At 38.5% G+C, this 22,903-nt stretch overlaps 2 protein-coding genes across 7 annotated transcripts in view; one reads left to right on the top strand and one right to left on the bottom strand.

Moving 5' to 3' along the window:
* axin1 (axin 1) overlaps nucleotides 1-4,488 on the top strand; it is a 39,841-nt gene extending 35,353 nt beyond the window's left edge. For all 6 annotated transcript variants that reach the window (XM_035953905.2, XM_023282535.3, XM_023282534.3 and 3 more), the window contains one exon: nucleotides 856-4,488. In XM_035953905.2, coding sequence (XP_035809798.2) covers nucleotides 856-982 — 127 coding nt within the window. In that variant the 3' untranslated portion in view covers nucleotides 983-4,488. The remainder of the gene's footprint in view (nucleotides 1-855) is intronic.
* Nucleotides 4,489-8,222: 3,734 nt separating this feature from the next.
* On the bottom strand, nucleotides 8,223-19,831 carry galr2b (galanin receptor 2b). Its single transcript, XM_023282540.3, has 3 exons — nucleotides 19,511-19,831; nucleotides 15,723-16,105; nucleotides 8,223-10,745 (listed from the first exon to the last, which is right to left on the bottom strand). The coding sequence occupies exons 2-3, from the start codon at nucleotides 16,094-16,096 to the stop codon at nucleotides 9,983-9,985; spliced, it is 1,137 nt and encodes a 378-aa protein (XP_023138308.1). The 5' UTR covers nucleotides 16,097-16,105; nucleotides 19,511-19,831; the 3' UTR covers nucleotides 8,223-9,982.
* Nucleotides 19,832-22,903: the final 3,072 nt, after the last annotated feature.

The raw sequence follows: 22,903 nt of genomic DNA, 5'->3' as shown, positions 1-22,903 counted from the left end.
GGTGGTACGAGCAAATGGTTTTTTAAAAATTAGAATTTCTTCTTAATTCATAGTTTGCAATGCTGCTTCTGAACTTATTGTTTGTCTTGAACAAGTACTGGTTTTCAAAGACAATATATTAGCATGCTCATTATGTTCCACATTATGTACCATCCTTATAGCTTTTTATTGTAATGTGTTTATTGGATGTAATGTAGTATTATATGTGTTACCCCACACTTCTGCACAGTAGGTCAAGTATGGGGAAAAAAAAAGTGAGCAGTATAATGTGTAAGAGGGCTTTTGAGTTCAGTGTGTGTCTCATCCTTTGTAGCCAACTTTGCTCCAACTAGGTCTGTGTTCCAGTGCCAGACCTAGAAATATGTTTTCATAAACTCTTTCAATATTCAATCTTTATCTAAATTAAAGAGTTGAATTATAGCATGATCTACTTACTAAGAGAAAAGATAAGTCTTTATTAATCCCATAATGGGGAAATGTACAATGCTACAGCAGCAAAGAGTATAAAAAAAGTATAAAAAACATCAAAGCAAACCAAAATATGTATAAGTAGTAGTTCTAAAAAAATAACATTATTGCACATAGCAGTGGTATTGCAGTTTTTGATGAACAGAAATACTGATATTGCACAGATTGACCATATTGCACAGATTGCACATAAGAATAGATAGAAAGGAAATAGCATGTATCCTAGTGTATGTAGTAAAATAGATACTGCACAGGGTCAGAGCTGGTGGTACAGTCTAACAGCAGCAGGAAGGAAGGAAAAATTATTTTCTTTATTGCCAAATGAGGTTGTTAATCTGAAAACATGATTGTATCAAGCTGGTTTCTGATGTTGTGACCTCTTTCTAGGTATTATTTCAAGAAGGTCAGCGATGAGTTTGACTGTGGAGTTGTGTTCGAGGAGGTGCGTGAAGATGACGCTATCTTGCCAATCTTTGAGGAGAAGATTATCGGGAAAGTCGAAAAAGTTGATTGAAATGCATTGTGAAGAGGAAAAGGGGGTAGAAAAACCAGCACATAGTGGTCCGAGGAGTGATTGGATGGTGAAGAGGAAGTGATTGGAGATGGATAGGGGTGGAGGAGAAAGCGACAGATGAATTTAGAGCGAAGCGATGGTCAGTGACTTTTGAGGTTCTGTAGCACCACTGCAGTGAAGCTGAAGGGGGAAAAAAAAGAAAAAAGACCTCATTCACTTCTTCGGAGTGTAATGTAGCATTGTAAAGTTTACTAGATAAATGAAGAACAAAAAGTGCTACTAAAGCTACATATTTTTGATAATGATGTATCAGAGCGTTTCCTTTCTAAAGTAACCGCACTTGTAATTTTTTATATGTATTGGTACCAGATATGTACAGTTTGTGTTAAAAAAAGATAACAAAATTTTATATCTATTTAAGTATTTAAAATTTTCAATCGTATTGAAGCGTCGCCCCCTGTTGAAGACGATCAAGATCCTTTATAGGGCTGATTTTTTTTCGTTTTGTTTTTGTTATTTTTTCATTCATTGTAAGAGCCCTTCTGGACTCAAATGCTCTTCTAAGTGCTTTTAATACTTCACTGACCTTATTTTGTGGCGTTCAATCAGGCTGATCGTTCAGTGTGTTGTTTAGCACCAAGTGTGTCTCATTGTTCTGAAGGACAAAATCCTGAATAACCAGCAATACAGAAACACTCGTGCAGTACTACAATCCAGTATTACAACCCTGTTAGTTAATATAGAACTTTCAAGAAGCTTGTGGTCATTTTTCATAGGTTGTGTTTCAAAATACAACCTATAAGAACCACTTTTTAAATGTAATGCAGTCTCATACTAACCACAAACAAAACAACGGAAATCTTTAACAAATCTGTGGATCCAGACTGTAATGTCTAATCAGTTGGTCCTTGTGCCATTTCTGGCCTTCCCTGAAAATTTCATCCAAATCCGTTTGTCTGTTTTTGAGTAATGTTGCGAACAGACAGACAGACAGACAAACATACGCCGATCGTCACATAACTCCGCCGAGGCTACGCCTTCTTGGCGGAGTATAAATACCATTGACTAGTTCTTCTCTGATATAATCTCAACATAAATTCAATGTCATACATTTCATAAAGTGATTTCTTGTGGCTTTATTGGGTTGCATTACTGTTTATTGCACTAGTTCTTTTGTTTCTGGTTATTCTGGTTTAGTTTAGACTCCATGTAAATGTAGCCGATAGCTATGTTTATCTGTGCTCATCCGCTACGTTGTTCTTACCCCAAATATGGCATTTTGAGTAGACATTAGATGCAATAATAGTCAAAAAAAGATCACTGGAAATTCCAAGGTGAATATCTATGCAAGTAGATTTCTAATTTTGTTGCCCCTAATCCACAAATGACATTTGTATTTATTTATAAGTAACATTAGCACAATGTTTAAAATAATTCGAGGCTTCACATAAAAATTGTGTAAATTTATGAAATTGGGTGATGGTTCCCCAAACATGATTAAGAATTCCAAATTTTGTAAAAGAGTGCCAGTTGAAGTTTGGAGAAATATTTGCTTTCTAATTTATTTTTGGGATTATTTCTAGTTTAACATTGAATGGCATTGTCCGGGCTCTGTTACATTTGTTAGCATTAGACATTAGTGTTGCTCATGCAATAGAAAGAGCAGCTTTTCAACCTGTAGATTTGCACACTCGAGGTTTGAAGTGGAGAGAGTGCTTATCGTATCACAGCATTTGACTGAGAAGGCCAGTGAATGTCATCAGAATACTATGAAAAGGAATACATGAGTAAATGTACAGATTCTGTCCATGGAAGCTGATGAGGGCTAACGGACACTGAAATGTTGCAGATACACACCGTTCAAAAGTTTGGGGTCACCCAGGCAATTTTATGCTTTCCATAAAAACTCACACTTTTATTCATGCATGAACATAATTGCACAAGGGTTTTCTAATCATCAATTAGCCTTTCAACACGATTAGCTAACACAATGTAGCATTAGAACACAGGAGTGATGGTTGCTGGAAATGTTCCTCTGTACCCCTATGGAGATATTCTATTAAAAATCAGCCGTTTCCAGCTAGAATAGTCATTTACCACATTAACAATGTCTAGACTGATTCATTTAATGTTATCTACATTGAACAAAACTGCTTTTCTTTCAGAAATAAGTGATCCCAAACATTTGAACGGTAGTGTATGTTAATGTAATTTTTTGTTCATTCCCCAGGACTTACCACCTTAAACCTTTAATCACTGCTCAGATGGTCAGTGGATTAAGAATTGTCTGCACTAAGAGGTGATGTTTGATCTGTAGCCTTCTCTAGCTTCTCACAGCTACATCTTGTGCCTGGCAGGAATTGTTAAGTGCAAGTGATCTGTTTGATCACGTTACACCAAAGAGAGAGAAAAAAAAAAGCAGATAGTAGATATGCTCTTAAATGAGCCCTTTTACACTGAGTTTTAGCCAGCACTTACTTGATATCTTCATGTTTTTTGATAAGAAACATTGAGGCTCTCTTATGGAAACTGAGAATGTTCTTTTAAATATATCTTATTGTAGGTTTCTGCTGCATCTTGCTATCATCAGGTTTGAAAATGCCGCCCACATTCACATGTAATGTTTTGTTACTAATGCAAGCCTTCTCAGCCAGTTTGTATTCACTTTTCTCCTTTGCTTCGCAATGTGAATGACAGTTTTGCACTGGAACAGCACAAACTGAAACTGAACAGTATGGCACAAAATCAGCTGGAGTATCTACGTGACATTAAGATTCAAGGCCACCTTTTTTTTGTGTGTGTACTAGCCCTTAACCTTGTGCTGGAGCCCACAGAGAGGAATGTGCTATGATAAATGTGTAGTCTGTTTTAATAGCCAGTGGACCTTGAATCCCGAGTGCTGTATTGTATGTGTTGTTGCTTAGAAACCCAGTGTAGGAAATTAATCATTTGTTTTTTGTTTGTTTGTTTTTGAGATGCTGCTTTTTTAGATCCCTAACTTAAATCAGTTTTAATATTTATAGTGCTTTAGCTTCCAGTGATCCTTTGCCTTTTAAATTATCATTTTACTGAGTATGTGATGAAATTAAATACTTTTACGTGTTGTCTTGATTTGCATTTTTTTAAAAATAGAATATCAACTCTGTTATAATTTTTACTGTGAAATCCCCAAAAGTGAACTTCTCCTATTTAAAATCAATGAAATGTGTATAATAAACAGCAGAGTGCCTTTATTACTATGCTATACTACTATTTCAGACCGACATGGGGACATAAATACCAGGGACTAGCTTTATATTTTTGTTGAGAGTTTTTTATTTTGCTAAGTTGTTCATGTTTGTCACTGTTCTGCCTTTTTCTTTTTTAAATGTAAATATGTAAAACTTAAATTGTCATCAACCAGCAGCCCAGTCATCACATCCAGTACCCTGGACCTGTTTCTGTTCACTAACTAGCATGGTAACCATTTAAAGGTACCTGGACAATAAATACATGCAATAAACCAGCACTTGAGTTCTGTGTTATTTGTCAGCCTTTGTTTTTATTTACTACGTGGGTCAAAGGATGCACTTAAAATGTAGCAGCTTGCTTTTCTTATGTATTTGTGCACAGCTGCAGTGGTCTGCAACAGACCCAAGATGGCACTCTCAGCGTGCTGGTGTTAAAGCATTGTCTGCACCGTATAAGCACCTCGCATTGATCCTTCCACCAATACACCCAGGGCAAGCATATCGGCTGATATACAGAGAAAACAACACGAGGATCAGTGTGTTTACTGCAGGAGTAGCCAACACGGTGCCCGCGGGCGCCTGGTTGCCTGCAGAGACCATGTGAGTTGCCCGCCACACATGTTCTAAAAATAACACTAGTCACCATGAAATTCCTTATAAAAAATTATAGTTGCTGTCCTTTTTAAATCAAAAATACTTACATTAATGCAGATTTTGAATTACAATATTTATTATATTTTTTTAAAAACAAAAATGTCTTCGGTGTAAATGAACTTTGACCTTGTCCGAGTCAAAGTTCACTGCGCATGTCCAACTACCACGTCACTCTGCTGAAGCTTCCGGGCGCAGACGCTTTGGGAAGCTAGATGTGGTGTTTACCCCCAAAACGTGACAGAGAAGTGAAAGAGAAAACACTATTTATTCACGATGACTGGGAGGAAGAGTTCTTTTTCACGACAGTGAAAGATAAATGTATGTGTCCTATTTGCGGGGCGACTATTGCGTCGGCAAAGCGGCACAATGTGGAGAGACTCTACGTTAGCCGCCACAAAGCTTCCATGCTAACTAGCCACCGGCTAGCGCACATAGACTGTATGCGCACTACGGACAGGAAAAACCCGGAACTTAAACGCAGCTTTGGCATCTGCTACGCGGCGAAAAGTTTCTTCGTGGAGAAAAATGTACCATTAGAACAGTTTGTTTCAGTGACGACTAACGGGGCTCCACCACGACGGGTCGGCATGCAGGCTTCACTGTACGATGCAGAGGTGATCCAGACTTCCCAACATTCCTACATTACCACTGCATCATTCACCAGCAGGACATATGTATGTACAAAAGTGGCCGGATTTGAGCATGTGATGACTCCTGTCATAAAGATCATAAATGGTTCCAAAGCCAAACAACCAGGACATTGAAGGTGCTGCTGGAGGAGCTGTCCGCTGAACATGGTGACCTGTTACTACACACAGAAACCCCATGGATCAGCAGGGGAACAGTTTTGCAGCGTTTTTTGTCACTGTTGGCCGAAATCAAAGAGTTGATGCAGTCCAAAGGGGAAGACACCTTGCTGCTTGAGGACACTAAGTGGATTCTTGCACTGGCATTTTTAACGGACATCACTGGGAAGCTGAACCATCTGAACTGTGAGCTGCAAGGTAAAGGTAAGACATGATAAGCTCTGCAATGCCAGGCTTCCCACTAACACACATTTACAGACAAAGAAAGAGGTAACATGTTGTCATTCAAAACACCGTGCCATCACATAAAAACGTGAAAATAATTTGTTGAAAACATGTAATAATTTGTTTTTATGATCTGTTAAAAATGTTGCAATGCTGGTGAAAAATGCTGGTGTTTAGTACTAATATGATAGGATTCATTTCAAAATGTGAAAGAGTTGATTTTTTTTCTTACATAACTGATAATTTTTACAAACGTGGGACAGAGTTCATGAATTGTTCAAAAATGTTACAAAAGTAGTGGTTTGCACAAATGAAGCATGATTTGATGACAGTTAATGATTTCCTAAAAATGTTAGAAGTGACAATTTGCACAGAAATGTAACTGGTGTGATTTTGAACAAAATGCTACAAATATGCTGATTCATACAAAACTGCCAAGAAAGATATTTACCAAAGTTTCAGAGAAGGGATACCTCTGACTTTTAAATATTGGAACAGATTTCCATATATGTATCTGTGTGTGTGTGTGTGTGTGTGTGTGTGTGTGTGTGTGTGTGTGTGTGTGTTTCCTACCGTCATTGTTGTGGAAATCATTGTTAATAATTATTTTAAGGAATAATTAACATAAATGTGATCAGACAGTCTTTTTACATATCATTTTCATTATTATTATTATTGTTTAAAGGTGATGGCGCAAGTTTGCTATTGAGGAAGTTTGTATCAAACAAGGTGCCCTTTGTACTACTCAGTACCTTTGAAGTTGCTCTCAGGTTCAAAAAGGTTGGTGACCCCTGGTTTACTGAATACACCTGCAAAGGTTTTCCTCTGGATATCAAGGGAACAGAGTTTCTCTGTGAAATGACCCACTGTCTGGCAGGATTAGAGGGAGGCAGCCTTGCACACTCAGCCTTCTCTTTGCCTGACTGTTTACACATTGATTTGGTATAAATAATAATGATTGGCTTTCTGCAGAGGTCGCCAGGAATTGCAATGCCTTTGCCCCAACTGCTCCATGCTTCATATTCAAATGAGCAGGATAATGGGAACAAATGAGGCCACACTGCTGCTGCTGCTGCTGCTGCCGCCATGCTGAGTTAGTTCTGCTCCTCATATTTAGTCCGATCGAATTCTCAACCTACATCCTCGTAGACATTGGTCATCACATTAGAGGATAAAAGCGACCTCTTGGAGTCATATTATCATGCTGTTTTAAAGCTTTAAATGAAACAAGTGATCATTTATTCTGTAAGTTTAATGAAATGTCAAAGTCTTTACATTAGCAAACATGTAGCATACTAGCAGCATATGGATATATTTGGATTGTGTTACTAAAGAACTCGTATCAAGTAGTATAATCATCAAAATGCAACAAAATACAAACTAAATATTTCCCTTATTTTGGACCACATACTATACTATGATGTTTTTGTGACATTTTGGATGACATACTGTACTATAAAAATTTTGTGACATGTTGTAGGGCATGGTATACCATAACAGTTTTTTCAAATTTTGGACAACATTGTAAACTATGATGTTTCTGTGACATTTTGGATGACATAGTATACTATGACGTTTTTTTTTTTTTTTTCAAATTTTGAATGAGATACTAAACTATGAAATTGTGTCATTTTGGGTGACATCTTATACTGTGACATTTTGGGGTTTTTTTTTTCAAATTTTGTATGAAATATTAAACTATAGCATTTTTGTGACATTTTGGACAACATCCTATACTATGATGTTTTTTTCAAACTTTGGATGACATACTAAATTCTGACGTTTGTGTGACATTTTGGAAGTCATACTAAACCATTAAGGTTTTTTTTGAGTTGTAGACAACATAGTATAGTATAACGTTTGTGTGAAATTTTGGACGACATGCTATAACACTCTTAAATTTTGGATGATATACTATACTATGAACTATGACATTCTATCTTTTATTTTGAGCGACAAACACTCATGGACAATATATAACATATATATATATATATATATATATATATATATATATATACACACACACACACACTCATATAAATGTTATAAGTTGTCCAAAAAAGTTTTGTCCAAACTTGAACAAAAACATCCCAGTTTAGCATGTCATCCAAAATGTGAAAAAAACTTGATAGTTAAGTATGTCTTCCAAAATGTCACAAAATTTCATAGTAGTATATGTTGTCCTAAATGTCATAAAAACCTCACAGTATAGTGTGTCGTCATAAATCTCACATCTTCATAGTATTGTATGTGTCCAACACATCACATAAACTTCATAGTATGTGGTCCTAGATAGATAGATAGATAGATAGATGTCCAATATGGCAGAAAATAGTTTATTTGGTCATTTAAATGCCCGTTACATTGTGTTCTAAAACAATCTTATACACATAATTTTAAATATATGTATTCTTAAAATCTACACGATGTTCAAACTCTACATGGTGAAACATAACAGAGATATGTAAGTATTTACCATTGATGGGGGTGGGCAGAATACACACAGTAATACACAATAAACACACTGAAGGAAAATTGTGCAAGGGGAAATGTTCTATTTGAAAACTGCGAATCCTCTGTGACGTCATTTCTCAAGAGAAAAATTGCATCTTACACAACCTGAACAGAACACAACAGATAGGCTTTCTACAGCTCTGAGGTAGGACACAACCTTGCAGTGATGCAGAGAGATACTGAGGATTCACTCTCATCTTGGAGAAACACTCTGTAAAGTATGTAAATGCATGATATTCATATCATTGCATTTTTTTAAAACACATATATTTAAATACACAAAATACGTACACTTTATAATACTCTGCAATACATAAGTGCACTCATTGATAAACATATTGATTTAAATAGCTCATACTGGAACATGCCATGAATGCAATCATTACAAAATACAAGTAAAGCAAAATAGTGTGTCCAGTGTTTAACAGGACATATTTAGGCAAATCCTTTTTCTCCAGTTGTCCGATTATTTAAGTTTGTACAACAGGGTGAGTTGCAGTCCAAATGCTGAGATTTTCAGTGCTGGTATGAAACTGAAATCTGTATGAATGTCTGTTTTGCACATTTTTCTCAAAGTGTTACATCACTTAACACATTTATTTATACAAATAATATCTTGACAAGACACAACAGCATCTACATGCAAGATAGAAAACAATCAGACCAAGTAATGCCCTGCGCCACTCACAAAAGCTACAACCTTAATAACTGACTGGCAGATTTAAAACTAAGATCACAGCTGCAGTAGGGCTAATGTGGGGAAAAGACCACAAGAAAGATACCTGAACATCAAACCTGCATGTAAACATGGCGTTGGAGATGCTGTGGTTTGGGTGATGGATCGTCTGTTGATAAGTCGCACAGGGTGGGCTTCACATCCGCGGAGGAGAAGCACTGTTTTGCAGAGGAATCCTTGTGATTTATGCTCCGGAACTGTACAGTGACCAAAAACCAACAGCAAGAGCAGTTTGATGTCGTACAAAACGGCAGGTGGTGCTGACTTACATGGATTTATCTCCACAGCTGGCAACCTTTGAACATCTTTGGAGCCATTTAAGAAAAAAGGAAAACATACTGTAACATTGTGGGACACATTCTTTACTGCCCTTAAAAGTGTCGGAATAATGTGAATTTCCAAACGCTGCAAACAGTTCAGCTTGAATAAAAGTGCAAGCCATGGTTAAGGCAAATAGTGGAAACAAGAACGCTGAGAAACAAACCTTTCTAACGTTCTCAAATACTGTTTAGAGCATTTGTTCTGTTGAACTGAAGAAGCCTCTTGGTTGAGAGATGAAGCATCTTCAAAAACCTTAAAGAGAAGTCCAGTTGCTTTTAACTGAAGCTCCAACAATTGGACTGGACAACCAACAACCTACAGACATGATGAAAGAAATACATTTTAGTTGTGGACTTTATATGCTCCAGTCATATACACCTTTGAATCATTGGTGTCTTTCCTGTTTGCCACAAAAATGTTCAATCACAATAACGAGTTCCTAAATATTAGCTGAAATGTCTTTCACATAAGGCCATCTGTACTGAGACTGTCAGCCAAACTGGATCACTTGTCAAGTCTGCTGCTGAAACGGCAAATTGAGGGTCACCGTCGCTTCTCTCGGCTCCACGGCCGGCCTGTTAGTCATTTCACATTCGTTCTGCCGCATGTTCTCCTCATTCATCTGTGAAACTTCCGTGGAGCCTGCTTCAAACCCGGGCACAGTGTTGGCTACGTGAACCACGTGCACCTTATTTCTCCCTTTCTTACTGAGGATGCAGCTGAACACCTTCTTGAAACCTTTGCGGAAGTGCTTGGACACCAGAGCGTAGACGATGGGGTTGACGCAGGAGTTGGCGTAGGCCATGCAGTGGGAGAGCAGCCTGAAGGCGTACGTGGTCTGATTGAATGGGAAGTCTCCATACAGGTAGCACAGTATCACCACATGGTACGGCAGCCAGCATATGCAGAAGAGCACGGTGACGATGATGATCATTTTGGTGACTTTGCGTTTGGCCCTTTTGGATTCTGACATGCCGTCTAAAGGATCAACAGCCGTCCACAGGTACTTGATGGTTCGAGTGTAGGAGAGACTCACGATGAGCACGGGGATGACGTAACCGACCAGGAAGGTGCACGTGTCCAGCACCTTCCGGTTCTGTTCCTCCCAGCCGGGGATGCACACAGTGCTGTTGTTGAAATCTATCAGGTCATAGTAGCTGAGATAAGGACCTGCAAAGACCAGGGAAAGACCCCAGATAATCACCATGGCAACCACTGCATTGCAAGGAGTTCGTAGCTCTCTGGAGCGCAGCGGGTAGCGAATGGCCAGATACCTGAGAAGAGAAAAACTAATGAGTATACTCGCTCGTAATCAAGACCAGGACCGCATAAATGAAGATAATTAGCTGCCATGCTGAGCTAGTGTGGGGCAGTATGATTACATTATGATTCATCTGCTAATTTTTGACTGAAACTAAATTAAAGTGCCATATCATAGTCTAAACTTCAGGAAATTCTTAACTAATGACTGCCGTTGTTTACTCTGTGCTGCTTCAATATTCTTTCTTGTAGGCTCATGAAGGAAAAAAAGAGGTAGCAGCCCAAAAGTATAAATCTTTAGTGGAGCGAAGTGGATAGTTTGCTAGAATTTAAAAATATCTCTGTAATAGGTATCTATCCACAGGGTGACCCAGTTATTCAAGATGCATCACCATATTGGTACACGCACCTTAAAAAAACACGTCTCTTTTCCCATTTATAATATTATATGAGTGAAAATAAGTAGGCATTAAAAGCAAAATTCACGAGATATCAAAAAACCAAGTCTTTAGGGCACAATTATGGTCCCTGTGGGTGTTACACTATAATAAATTACACTGTAAGATCATTCATTTTGATACATTCATGTGTAATTTTACCATGGAGTTAATTTTAATTATTTTATATACTGTTTGATAATTTAGTTTGCAGAAATACTGCACTTTTTTATAAGCCCGTATCATATTTTGTATGCAATTTGTGACATAACTAGTAAATGCATACATACAGTTACTGGGTAAATGTTTTGTGACTTCACTTTAAAGCTCAAGAAAATGAAATTCTGTTGTCTGTTCTGTTGTCCCACCCACAATTTTATATATTTGAGATGTTTAAAAAGAAGAATCTTTGTTGCCTAATTGGTTCCTTTTTTCTTAAATTAGATTTTTGCAAACGGATCCCTTGACCACTCAACAAAATTACCCTCATTCATGTAGCATGTATTTGCCCGAGAGACACTGTGATGAATCTGAACTGAGAAAAAAAATCTGGCATTTTCAAAATAAAGGTCGTTTACGCAAAACATCACCAATGTTTATATTTACAGATTACCTTGTAAACAACTTTTGGTCATTTTGACAGTGTTTCAATCATGTGAGAGGAGATCATAGGAACCCTGACTCTCCACTAATGATGCTGCCACCTCTGTGCTCATTATAGGCTCACACTGAAGGGTCTCTGCTGCTGGATAATAATTCACACTACAGCTGTTTGTTGGTCTAACTGAGTGAAAATCACCCTAGAAAAATATGTAAAACTGCCTACATTATTCACAGAGAGGTGTTTTAGGATTATTAGTGGGGGCTCTGATCTTCCGTGAATTGCATTGTAAGCGCACATTGATGGGAGAGAACAGTAGCGTGCTTGGTGCTGTGGCTTTTGATTTTCCTGAGCAGGTAGACGATAGAAGCACAAATCCCACCAGATGCTACCATGAAAGAAAAAAAAAAACCCTGATGTTTCCATGGTACCTCTCTGTCAATATTCTGACATCACACTGATTCTCACATACTATTTCTGAAGTTACTGCCTCACCATCTTCTGGTTTGCTCACCATCTTCAACATGCTGCTATATAAGCTACATGTTCTAAGGGGATGGGAGTACTAGAGGATTTGTAGCCTTTATTGTCCAAGGCAGGGATTCTGGATAAAGTAGCAAGTCCGTGTCCTTACTCTCCACATTTGTAGGATCCTTCAACCAGCTCTTGAGAAACACGGAGAATAGCTTTTCTGTTCTTGAAAACCTCATAGAAATGGAACCAGAGACACTTAGATTTACCACGAATGGCAAAAAGCAGCCACTTTCAGTTCGAACCTATACTTGTTGGGAGTCGAAGTGGTTTGGACAGCTATGAGTGCTCAGAAATCTTTCTCCAGCTGAAGATGAAAGATTTATGAAATAGTCTCCTGACGTTGACAAGATGATTTTTGCTATCAAAAATTATACTTTACTGCACCAGAAAGCAGAGAGACAGGCTGTGGAAATATCTAATGAAAGTAACACTGATTCAGTTTCTGTGATATCGAGCCATGACTCAGTTTCAAAGTGTGTTTCACAAAGTACTGACTCAACACAGATGCTGTTTCAGAATTTTTCTTGCCAAAAAAATATGGTTAGCTATTTGTAGACTGCATGGTACCTTTACCATGCATGTTTGTTTTCAAACTGCAGTCGTTGATTTAAGCCAATAAGACTGAATGTTTTTTGTGTCATGCTGGATATTTCTCTAACCATAAAAATCACATTGGCAGTTGGTATCACAATGATCCTTTCAAAAGCTTGGTGTAACTGTCTGTGTGCTTCTCAGGCTGAACTGTGATTTAATCCCAGCTGGCAATTCCTGATTTAAAGTGTAACTCTAAGCTGCCTTTTTTTCAAATGTATCACACAGGGACTGAGGAAGAAAACAGCAGAAATTCATTAACCTCCCGAACTCACATGTTCCTGCTCTTTCCTAGACTGTGGAGGAAATGACTATTGAATCCTCTATAGAGTAAACATAGCCGGTGTGATCAGAGGATGTCTGCTGCAGAGGGAAGCTGCACACCGACTGTCCATATTGACTGAGTTGATAATGGTGCCCAACAACTATAATGATGGCTTAGAGCTTACTCTGCCAGGGATGTAATATTCAGCCAGGGATACTGCATGATTGTCTCATAAGATATTCAATTAGAGTTTCAGCCTCTCTGTGAGGTGGGCCGTTAACTAATTCTATTAATCTGTTCCAGTGGGGTCTGACTGTCCTTGATGTTTCCATCTTCAGCTGTAATTCAGATGCACTTTTATTGTGCTGCTAAAACAAATGAACAAACGAAATGAAGCAAAAACAAAAGAACTCAGATTGAGCTAATAAAACCGTCCTTTATGCTTCTGTTGAGGAATTTTTGAGGCTTACTCTTGAAAGAAACAATTTGAAAATGATACATGCCCACTATGATACATTTGATCAGCCTAAAAATCACATCTCATTTAAATTCTAACTTGTCCTCAGATGTCATTCTCTGTCACGAACATGACATTTTTGATAACTGCACATGGTTTTTAGTGCAAATGAGTCTTATTGACATTATCTCTTTGGTAAACAACAGAACTCAGTTTATAAGCTTAAACATGTCTGTAAATGTGACACATAGACTGCAGGATCAATGCAAATTCGATTAAAAAATAGCTTCATTTGTGAGAATCTATTTTTACCAGAGGCTGATTAAAAGCACCAGTATGAAAGGCTCTTTTTTCTATATGACAGAAACTGAATTTGGTGCCATAATGACTTCATTATGTGTTAATGGTGAGCAACGGGAATTCATGACACATGAAACAATTTCTAACACCCGCTGCACTGCATTTAACTGCATGCTGTGATGGGAAGAAACAGCAGTAAAATGGTTTTCTCTCCGTACAAGCAAAGCTCTCTCAAAATTAACCGCTGCAATTAGTATTTGCACCTCTACATTTACTAGTTTTCCACATTCAATGCACTTTTTTATTTCCCTCTTTTAGAGATTCATACCGCTGAGCATCGCAGTTCGTTTCCTCAAATTATTAATTTACGCCCTTGAAGTGCTCAGTTGTTTTTTTGTTCTCTTTTCAAGATAGCACAATGTTGCACCAGAGCATTAGAAAAGAGTTTTTAATGAACAGATTGACACTAAAACATTCTGCTATATTAAATAGATTCTGGCGATAGTGTCATGTATTAATATATTTTATACTATAAGTCACCAAAGTGAGTTTGAAATAAATCATGAGCATAATAAGAAGACAAATGGAGCAATGGCCTGGACTACATAATCAATCATAAAGAACAAATGAAATATTTTTAGGGCACAATTAGTAACCTACGTGCATGAAATAAGAACGACTGATTTAATTTGAGGCTAGGAATTGCTAGAACAGGTGTGTGTGTGCGAGTGGATTACTCAACTGAGTGGGTGATTTCTAGTTTGACACCACACATTACTGCTACAAAGAAAAAGAAAATTATCAAAAGGTTTTGCTCCTGCTTGCTGATAGTCATCACACCCTGTATATTCCTGACAGCCAGTGTAACGAACATAAGAGATGCAAGATGATGAGTAGCAGCATGTTAATAATTAAAAGTTATGATAATCAATTATTCATTTATGTCAAGCAGAAGGGTCAGACGTGATCTGATTCCAACTTCTCTAAAGAGAGAATGTGCCACTTTTCACCACTTACTAGTTTAATATTTTGAATCTCAGTAGAGAAAGAATGGGTTTTGGGTTATAGCTTCAACAAAACAAGATGCCAGTTTATTGTGAGCATGTGATTCTGTGACATTATAATGCAATTAACATTTAAAGGTGGAGTATGCAGTTTTTTTCCCAATACACTTTTTGTTCAATTCCACAAAGCTTTCCCTTCTGTGTTTCAATAGACACCCTAATCTTTATTAACTTGACAAACCACGATAATGTTACTAGTAGACAGAATGATAAATTTGACATGGGTGGTATTTTTTTTCTTCAGCACTGATTACATTTTCTATGCTCAAAATATGAATTATGAGCCCATAAAACCACTGCATCTATTGTGGAAAATGTAGTTAGATTTCTATATATACTCCACTGTGTTTTTTGCCATATATAAATGAAGAAATTTGCACCATAAATTTATACAGAAAAGGCACAAATTGGTGCATAAAGATGAATGTAGGAACTAAATTGTTTAAAAATAATTCACATGATGATGCACATTCATGCTTTTGCACGGGACAGGAGTAAAAAAGGGGGCAATGGAAGCAATGCTAACTATCTAAATATACTTATTAGCCAAATATCAACAGTCTTTCACCACTGAATTGATTGTTTAAAAACAATAATAGACTGCTTAGAACATGAAGTAAAGAGTCTTAGTAGAAATGGGGCTCTAACAACCATCTCACCTGTAAATGTCACACACTGGGACTGTGTAATTGCTGTGTTCAAATACATTCTCATTTGGGACTGACTAGCAGTGATTAACTACCTGTCGACGGACACGGCGGCCAGGGTGAAGCTGCTGGCGTACATGGTGAGGTTGATGAAGAAGTGGACCACTTTGCACATGAAGGAGCCGAACACCCATCCCTCCAGGGAGTAGATGGTGGCTTGGAACGGGACGCAGAAGATGATGAAGAAGAAGTCGGCCACGCTCAGGTTGAGTATGAACAGATTGGTGGTGTTGTATCCGACCTGTCCGCTCCGCAGCAGCACAGCCAGAACCAGGCTGTTGCCGATGGTGCCTAGCAGGAATATGAGGGAGAAGACCACCGATACGATCACGCTGGTGGGGTTCAGCTGGTAGCTTTCGGATACGTTGGCCTGCCCTCCCAACCTGCCGAAGTCCTCAAAATCAGACATCTTGGAAATCTGGAATGGGAGAAGAAAAGTGATAGACAGGTCAAGGAAGTGCTGATCACCATTTTGGAGCTTTTGGATGTTTTCTAATCACCTCTGTGGACATGTAGACAAGTATCTTTCCTGATGTCATCTCTGTGGAGACAAGCTTCCACTACCGTTCAAAAGTTTGGGATCACCCAGGCAATTTCATGTCTTCCATGGAAATTCACACTTTTATTTGTGTGCTAACATAATTGCACAAGGGTCGTCTAAGAATCAATTAGCCTTTCAACATGATTAGCTAACACGATGTAGCATTAGAACACAGGAGTGATGGTTGCTGGAAATGTTCCTCTGTACCTCTATGGAGATATTCCATTAAAAATCAGCTGTTTCCAGCCAGAATAGTCATTTACCACATTAACAGTGTCTAGCCTGTATTTCTGATTAATGTTATTTTCATTGAAAAAAAATGCTTTTCTTTCAAAAACAAGGACATTTCTACGTGACCCAAGACTTTTGAATAGAAGTGTATGCACTGGTGGTCATTGCTAGCAGAAAAATGCAGAAACTCACTCAGATGTGGTTTCAAATTCCAATCAGTCACTAAGCCTCCATGAGCCAGATGTTATTTTTTTTTTATCTGAACTATTCCCAGTTGAGTCACACATACCAACAAGACAAGGATGCGTGTTTTTAATTGGCTGGTCTTGTTTTGTCACATGTATACTGGGATTATTGTGTTACTGGGGGTGTTTAATTGCAAGAAATGCTGCAGCGCTGCTTAAACTGCAACTGAAATGAAAATGTACTGACGTGATATCTTAAATATACACCCTTTTTATTACATTACTGCATTATTATGATGAAAAGCAGTCCGGTCAGCTTATTATAAAGAAAAAGAAGGTGAAAATGTAATGGCTACAAACTAGAAGATTTCTCAGAAGAGTGAACCAAGCCACTAGAGTAGCCAATTCAGCGCCTCTTATCCTCTAATTCAAGGGATTGCGTTTAAAACCCGCAGCTTTCCTCTGGTTAAACTCGCTCGCAGAAAATGGAAAGAGCAAAGACTTGGGAACCTTTGCTTTCAGCCAAGATGACGTCAGAGGCGATCATTTGTTCATGATGAGCTGAGGTGTGTAAAGGTTTCTGCCTGTCAGTCTCGGAGCTGTAATAATGCCTAATCCAAGCTCCTGACGTGGTGCACTTTCATAAAGTGATGTTTGCAGTGACGCCAGTGTGCACTCACTGGATTTTTTTTATTTTTTTGTTAAATTTTCAGATTGTGAGTGACACAAAATTGAGGCATTAAAGTGAAGAGGTGCTCTCAATGGTGACTCGCAGACACACACACAAGGCCGTGTAATGTCTCCCGGCCTTTTATTTATTCACATCTGTCTTCACAGACTTCAATTCTAGATGAAATTACATGTGTGCTTGGTTGTTTTTCTCGCTGTGATTTTACAATACTGCAAGTGTGTTCTTTGTCAAGATCTGGGTGGTAGTATTGAACACTAGAGGGGCTTTAATTGACAAAGTGGCTGCACAGACAATGCGTGGGCTTTTTCAATACAGAGCACAGCAAATTTGTGTTTTACTGAAATAAAGGTGATATCTGGACCCCAAAAGTCCATTTCCCTTAATGCTTTCTGCAACATCATTTGTCCTTGGAGCCATCATCAACTTTGGAAGTAATTATGAGCAGCTGGCAGCAGATGCAGTGTATCAGTTCCAAGTGCATGTATACCAGCTTTTCATGCTGATTTGTGAAAAGAAAAAGGACATTTTCCTACAGAGAACAGTTCAAAGCAGCACTTTCTCATTGATCATGAGAGACTGGCATTTGTTCCTGAATGAAAAACTGCCTATACTGAATAAAAGGTTTTATCTCTTTCAAACAGTGGGTCGCCTACAGAAATGACAATTTTGGTTTTTTGTCATAGGCTTTTTTGTGAGAAAACAGGCCAATCAAGTTGAGTGAAGTCATCTAACACAAAAATATTCATCCAGAGCTGTTATCATCTGGATTACCACCAGAGAATTTACCTTGTGTTTGTAATTTGTAGTCATGAAAATGATAAAAGAATAGAAACAACCCACATTTTCAATAATTTCACTCCAAGCTACAACCATCACAGCTTAAATAAGGATAGGAACCAAAATTGTTTTTTAATGGAATCACCCTAAAGCAAGAAAGCAGCTGAATTAAACTGAGAAGGGCCAAAATGAAAGTTGCTAATTATCCCGCCTAAACTGACAGCAAGATATGAAAGATATGCCGCATGATTAATGCTTCATATCTGTGGCAGCACAAGTGTGAAGTCTGCTTGCAAAATTCATGGAGCTGAGCTGACATTGCTGCACTGAGAAGCTCATTTTGTTTTGACAGTCTCTCTAGAAATTATGAAGAAATCAATTTGTATTTTTTTAAGCAAGCAAAGCAAAATCACAGAGAATGAAAATACTGTAAATGTAGATGATAAATACTAGTGTTTTACCTTATTTTAAGTCATCCTGGGGCTTTTATTGCTTCAATTCATCAAGTCTCAGCAAAAAAAAGGCTCACAATTAATTATTCAACATTATTAAACTTTCAACATCCTTTGAGTATAAGATAAAGAATCAGAATCGTGAGTGGAAGCAAAATGAAGATAATCACAGTCAATGGCAGGTAAATGGCACTTCAAGTGAAGAGAATAGAAGTAGGCATACATTCTTATTAACCTTAAACAGAGGCAGGGATTTGATATCAGCTGACTGTTGCTGCAGAGGAATTGTCTTCACAGCTTTGTCTCCCTTCCAGACTTTAGCAGTTATGGTTTGGGTGATTCCCTTTTCACTTCCACTGTATGGAAGACAGCCTGGAATTACATTACATTTCCAGCTGCACAGCTAAAGCTCCAGTCAGCACAGACCATGTTAAAGTCCCACTGGGATCAGAGCAAGCAGTGATATAGACAGACGGGGGCTTTATGATGTGGTAACAGAGCATGCGGGTTGTAAAATTTGCCGACTTTGGTTGATCTCTGTGTGATGTGTGTGAATATATAGTTAGATTATTTTTTTTAAATAGTGAAAAAATCTGAACCAGCAAGGAAGAAAGGAGTGTGATGAGGATGTAGCACAGCCTTAAACCAGACTCTGTGGGGGAACATCTTCATTTGAGGCTGCAGCATGAGCCTGAAAACAACGAGGTGCCACAGTTTGCATCTTTGTCAGTAAACAACAGAGCTAAAATAAGGTGCATAGCATCACATCCCCTTTTGCCTTGTATCAGGGTAAGCTCAACAGCCTAACTTTAGATATCAAGGAAGAAACATTTCTGCATCTTCTCATCTAGTGATTATAAAAGATCATAAATCTGAACAGCAAATGCTATTTTTCTTGTGCACAAGCAGGATTAGCATGCAGATCATGCAGAGTGATAAACCCTACCGGGCTGATGATGGGTGGATAGTATCCAAAAGCTTTAGAGCTCCTTCTCGGATCAGGAACGACACTCCCAGCGGACCTGCTCTGTTAAGATGCTCATACTCTTCACAGTGACGCCTCTGTTCATCCAGTGTTCATCACTATCTGCACTATGTTGCTGATATCTTACGTGTTCTCCACTCTCTCTCTCGGTCTCTCCCCCTCTCCTCACCATCCACCCCCACCACTCTCTGGTGAGGACTCCTCCTCCACATTCTCTTTAATGTTCACACTTCACTGCAGAAAAAGGGATTGCAGAGCGAAGGTATGGAAGGAGGCTGCGGCGCCGGGCAATGTATTCACAATCACTGTCTAATCAGGAGGTGCACTGATAAATATTCTCCGAGCAGCACTCACCTCTCTTTCCCATCAGCCTGTGCATTTGTATTAATCTTCAACATGACTTGTTGTGCAGGGAGTGAAAGCACTGTCTTCTTCCACTTTAGCCAGTCAATTCACTGGGGGCTTGGAGGAAAAATAATAAATCTATTGTCCGTGTCCTTTTGGAGCTTTAATTAGCGGGTAATGCTGGTCCAGCATAAAGGCTTCAAAATTACAGCAGAGACAAGCCAGAGACATCCAATACTGCTGATTGCTTCTTTAGAAACCTCCATGTCCCAGAGGAGAAAAAAAACAAAATCTGAAAATAACTTCTTTCTTCAAACAATTGTTCTCCACTTTTTGCAAAGCAATTTCTATTCACTGAGCACCTTGCTTTATAATTCTGAACAGAATTCTAACTCAATAATAACCTGATTGCTCAAAACACGAGAAACACTTGATATATCTTTATATAGATTCAGAATTACCTGCAAGGTTTCAAAATCACACAGTGGTTTGGGGAGCATATCTTAGGCTTGAAGCATTGTTTAAGGGCCATCTTTATTCATGCCACTCATGCTTATGAACAAATTAGGAAAGTTTAAAAAAGAGAGAAAGATGCTATATATCATGTACGAAAATGTGTTCTTAAATATGAGACAATTGTTGAGTTAGATATGCTGCAAAAACAAATTTAATTTGTTTGCTCTGTTTCTGATCTGCTTCATATTTCTAGAGCTTGTCTTTGTTCTGTTGTTGCATCTATTGTTTGATGCACTGCTTTATTGTATGGATTCACAGTCAGTATGTGGCTGTGAACTGAGTGGGAGAGTATTCAAATTGAATACTGTCTCTGCGCATATTTTTATGCTGCAGGGAAAACTGCTGCCACAATACAGCTGCTAATGCTAAACAAATATGTTTCAGTTGAATCAGATTCAAGTCAGGTGTAAAATTAAATGGTTTGAGAATCACCAAAGAGCCAAGCTGGCTTCTTGAATAAATCCAGCAGGCGACAACAATGACTCACGCTACAGTGAATAGGCAGACATGACCAATGGCAGTGAATGCTCACTGCGAGCTATGATTCATAAAACCATCTGCTAAACAAAAGGCTCCCATGTGGCAAATTGAAACTGTGATATTACAGTATTAAACAATGGGTCTATTTGTTGTTTTCCAACACTACAACATATGTTTTTGATCTTTATTTGTCTGACTCTTGACACATTTGTTTTGCATTTTAATCAGCATGCTTCCTCCTGTTCATTTCATCAAAGCACAGCATCACTGACTGGATCTGCACTTCTGTATGTCCACTTCTATTATGGCCATGCATAACAACACAGAGAATTAACTTTCATCTAATTTATTTACGTACTGCTTCTACCATAAGCCCACATGAGTCATTCAAGCTTCTGGGCATCATCTCCATCTCTAGCACTTTCCACTGTGAGTGGAAAACGTTTCGTCCAAATGAGCTAGGCTCTGGTGTGGGCTGCCCTCCCTGTGGTGCCTGAAGTTGGCTCAGAATCCTGAATCAAGCAACATTCGGATGCAGGCTCCGAATGCTCAATGTGACACATTTCTGCCTCTTCTTGTTGCAAACTTGAGCTCTGACAGGCTGTCCGCACTGCTGTCATCCACCATCTATCAGTGGACTGAATGACACTGGGTCAGACAAAACAGCGGGACAGAGCACCATGGCCACACGCTGCAACCACAAACATGTTTTCTCATCCGTTGCTTTATGTTACTGTGATTTATTCGACTGTCACCGTGTCATTTCTTGTTGCCCTCATGGGTGAGATCCCTCTCTGGCGACTGATTTAACCCCCAACAACTCATCTCTGTGTGTCAAAGCACACACTTAGATTTTTTTTCCATGCTAATAATGACTTCCTGCCTTAAATCGGTCTAGTCGTAACTCTACATAATTGTCTCCTTGTAGGTTGTGCAGATCAATGATGTCAGTGCTACACGATGGCAAGCTGTAATACTGGAGTAATTCAGCCATATATGCCCAAACTGGAGTCTGATTTTGAAGAATAGTGATACTGAAAGCCCTACCACGCAAGCTGACTCACGCTGTAAGTATGAATCGACGGAAGTCTGAATCTGTGTTTTTTATCTCATCAGAAAGCTGCAGGTTTAAGGTAGAAATGCTCAACCAAAACACTGAAACACTGCTTATTTTGCTCACGGTATGTTAAACACACCATATTTGCATGTTATTTATACTGTTCGGACCACTATTTAACCCTACATTAGCTGTTTTCTATTGTATCCACAGGTATTACTTAATTTGTTCGAACTTTAACTGGTTAGATTTCACTTTTGGTCAGATGCTAAACTGTATTTTGTGCAATGGAAATAACGTTGAATCTAATCTAATCTGATCTAACAAGGTAGGGGAAAAAATACTGTATGGGTCTTATGTACAAAATTAATCTTGTGCATCATCATCTTCTCCTCATGAACTCATTTATTACACCTAACTGTTGACACTAAATTCTGAACTCACCAAGTCGACTCCACTTGAGATAGAATCCATTTTTCCACTAGTTCCTTATGTAACAGGACCACCCCTAATTAAAAAGGGAGGGTGAGAACAATAGCCAAGGCAAACAGCTTAGTTGGGACAATGATGGATTCTGGCCTCAGCGTAAGGCAAATTACCATTCAGAGATACCTCTGGGGTGTTGTTTCGTGTGAACATTTCCATGGCAACTGCAGATAGGTCAGTATGAAAGGATGGCGAAAACACAGGATTGATTTCCACCCAGAATGCGAGGGGTAGCATGACATTTTACAGAATAGTCTACATCGTAATGCAGCGAAGTAGTGAATTATTAAACGGCCGCTTGGGCCTAACTGTATCAAACATTCCTCTTATGCTTACTTAGATCTACAACATTTCTTTGTAGGCTTCAGCGTATCAAAAAAGCAGTCCTTCTTTTACTGCCAGCCACAAGTTATACTCATTTAATAAATTCAGGTATATAATAACTCATCGGCTGTGTGCCTCCTTAACAT

This window comes from Amphiprion ocellaris, chromosome 19, assembly GCF_022539595.1.
Source record: "Amphiprion ocellaris isolate individual 3 ecotype Okinawa chromosome 19, ASM2253959v1, whole genome shotgun sequence".
NCBI classification, from domain to species: Eukaryota; Metazoa; Chordata; class Actinopteri; family Pomacentridae; genus Amphiprion; species Amphiprion ocellaris.
This window is presented reverse-complemented; position numbering and strand designations above follow the sequence as displayed.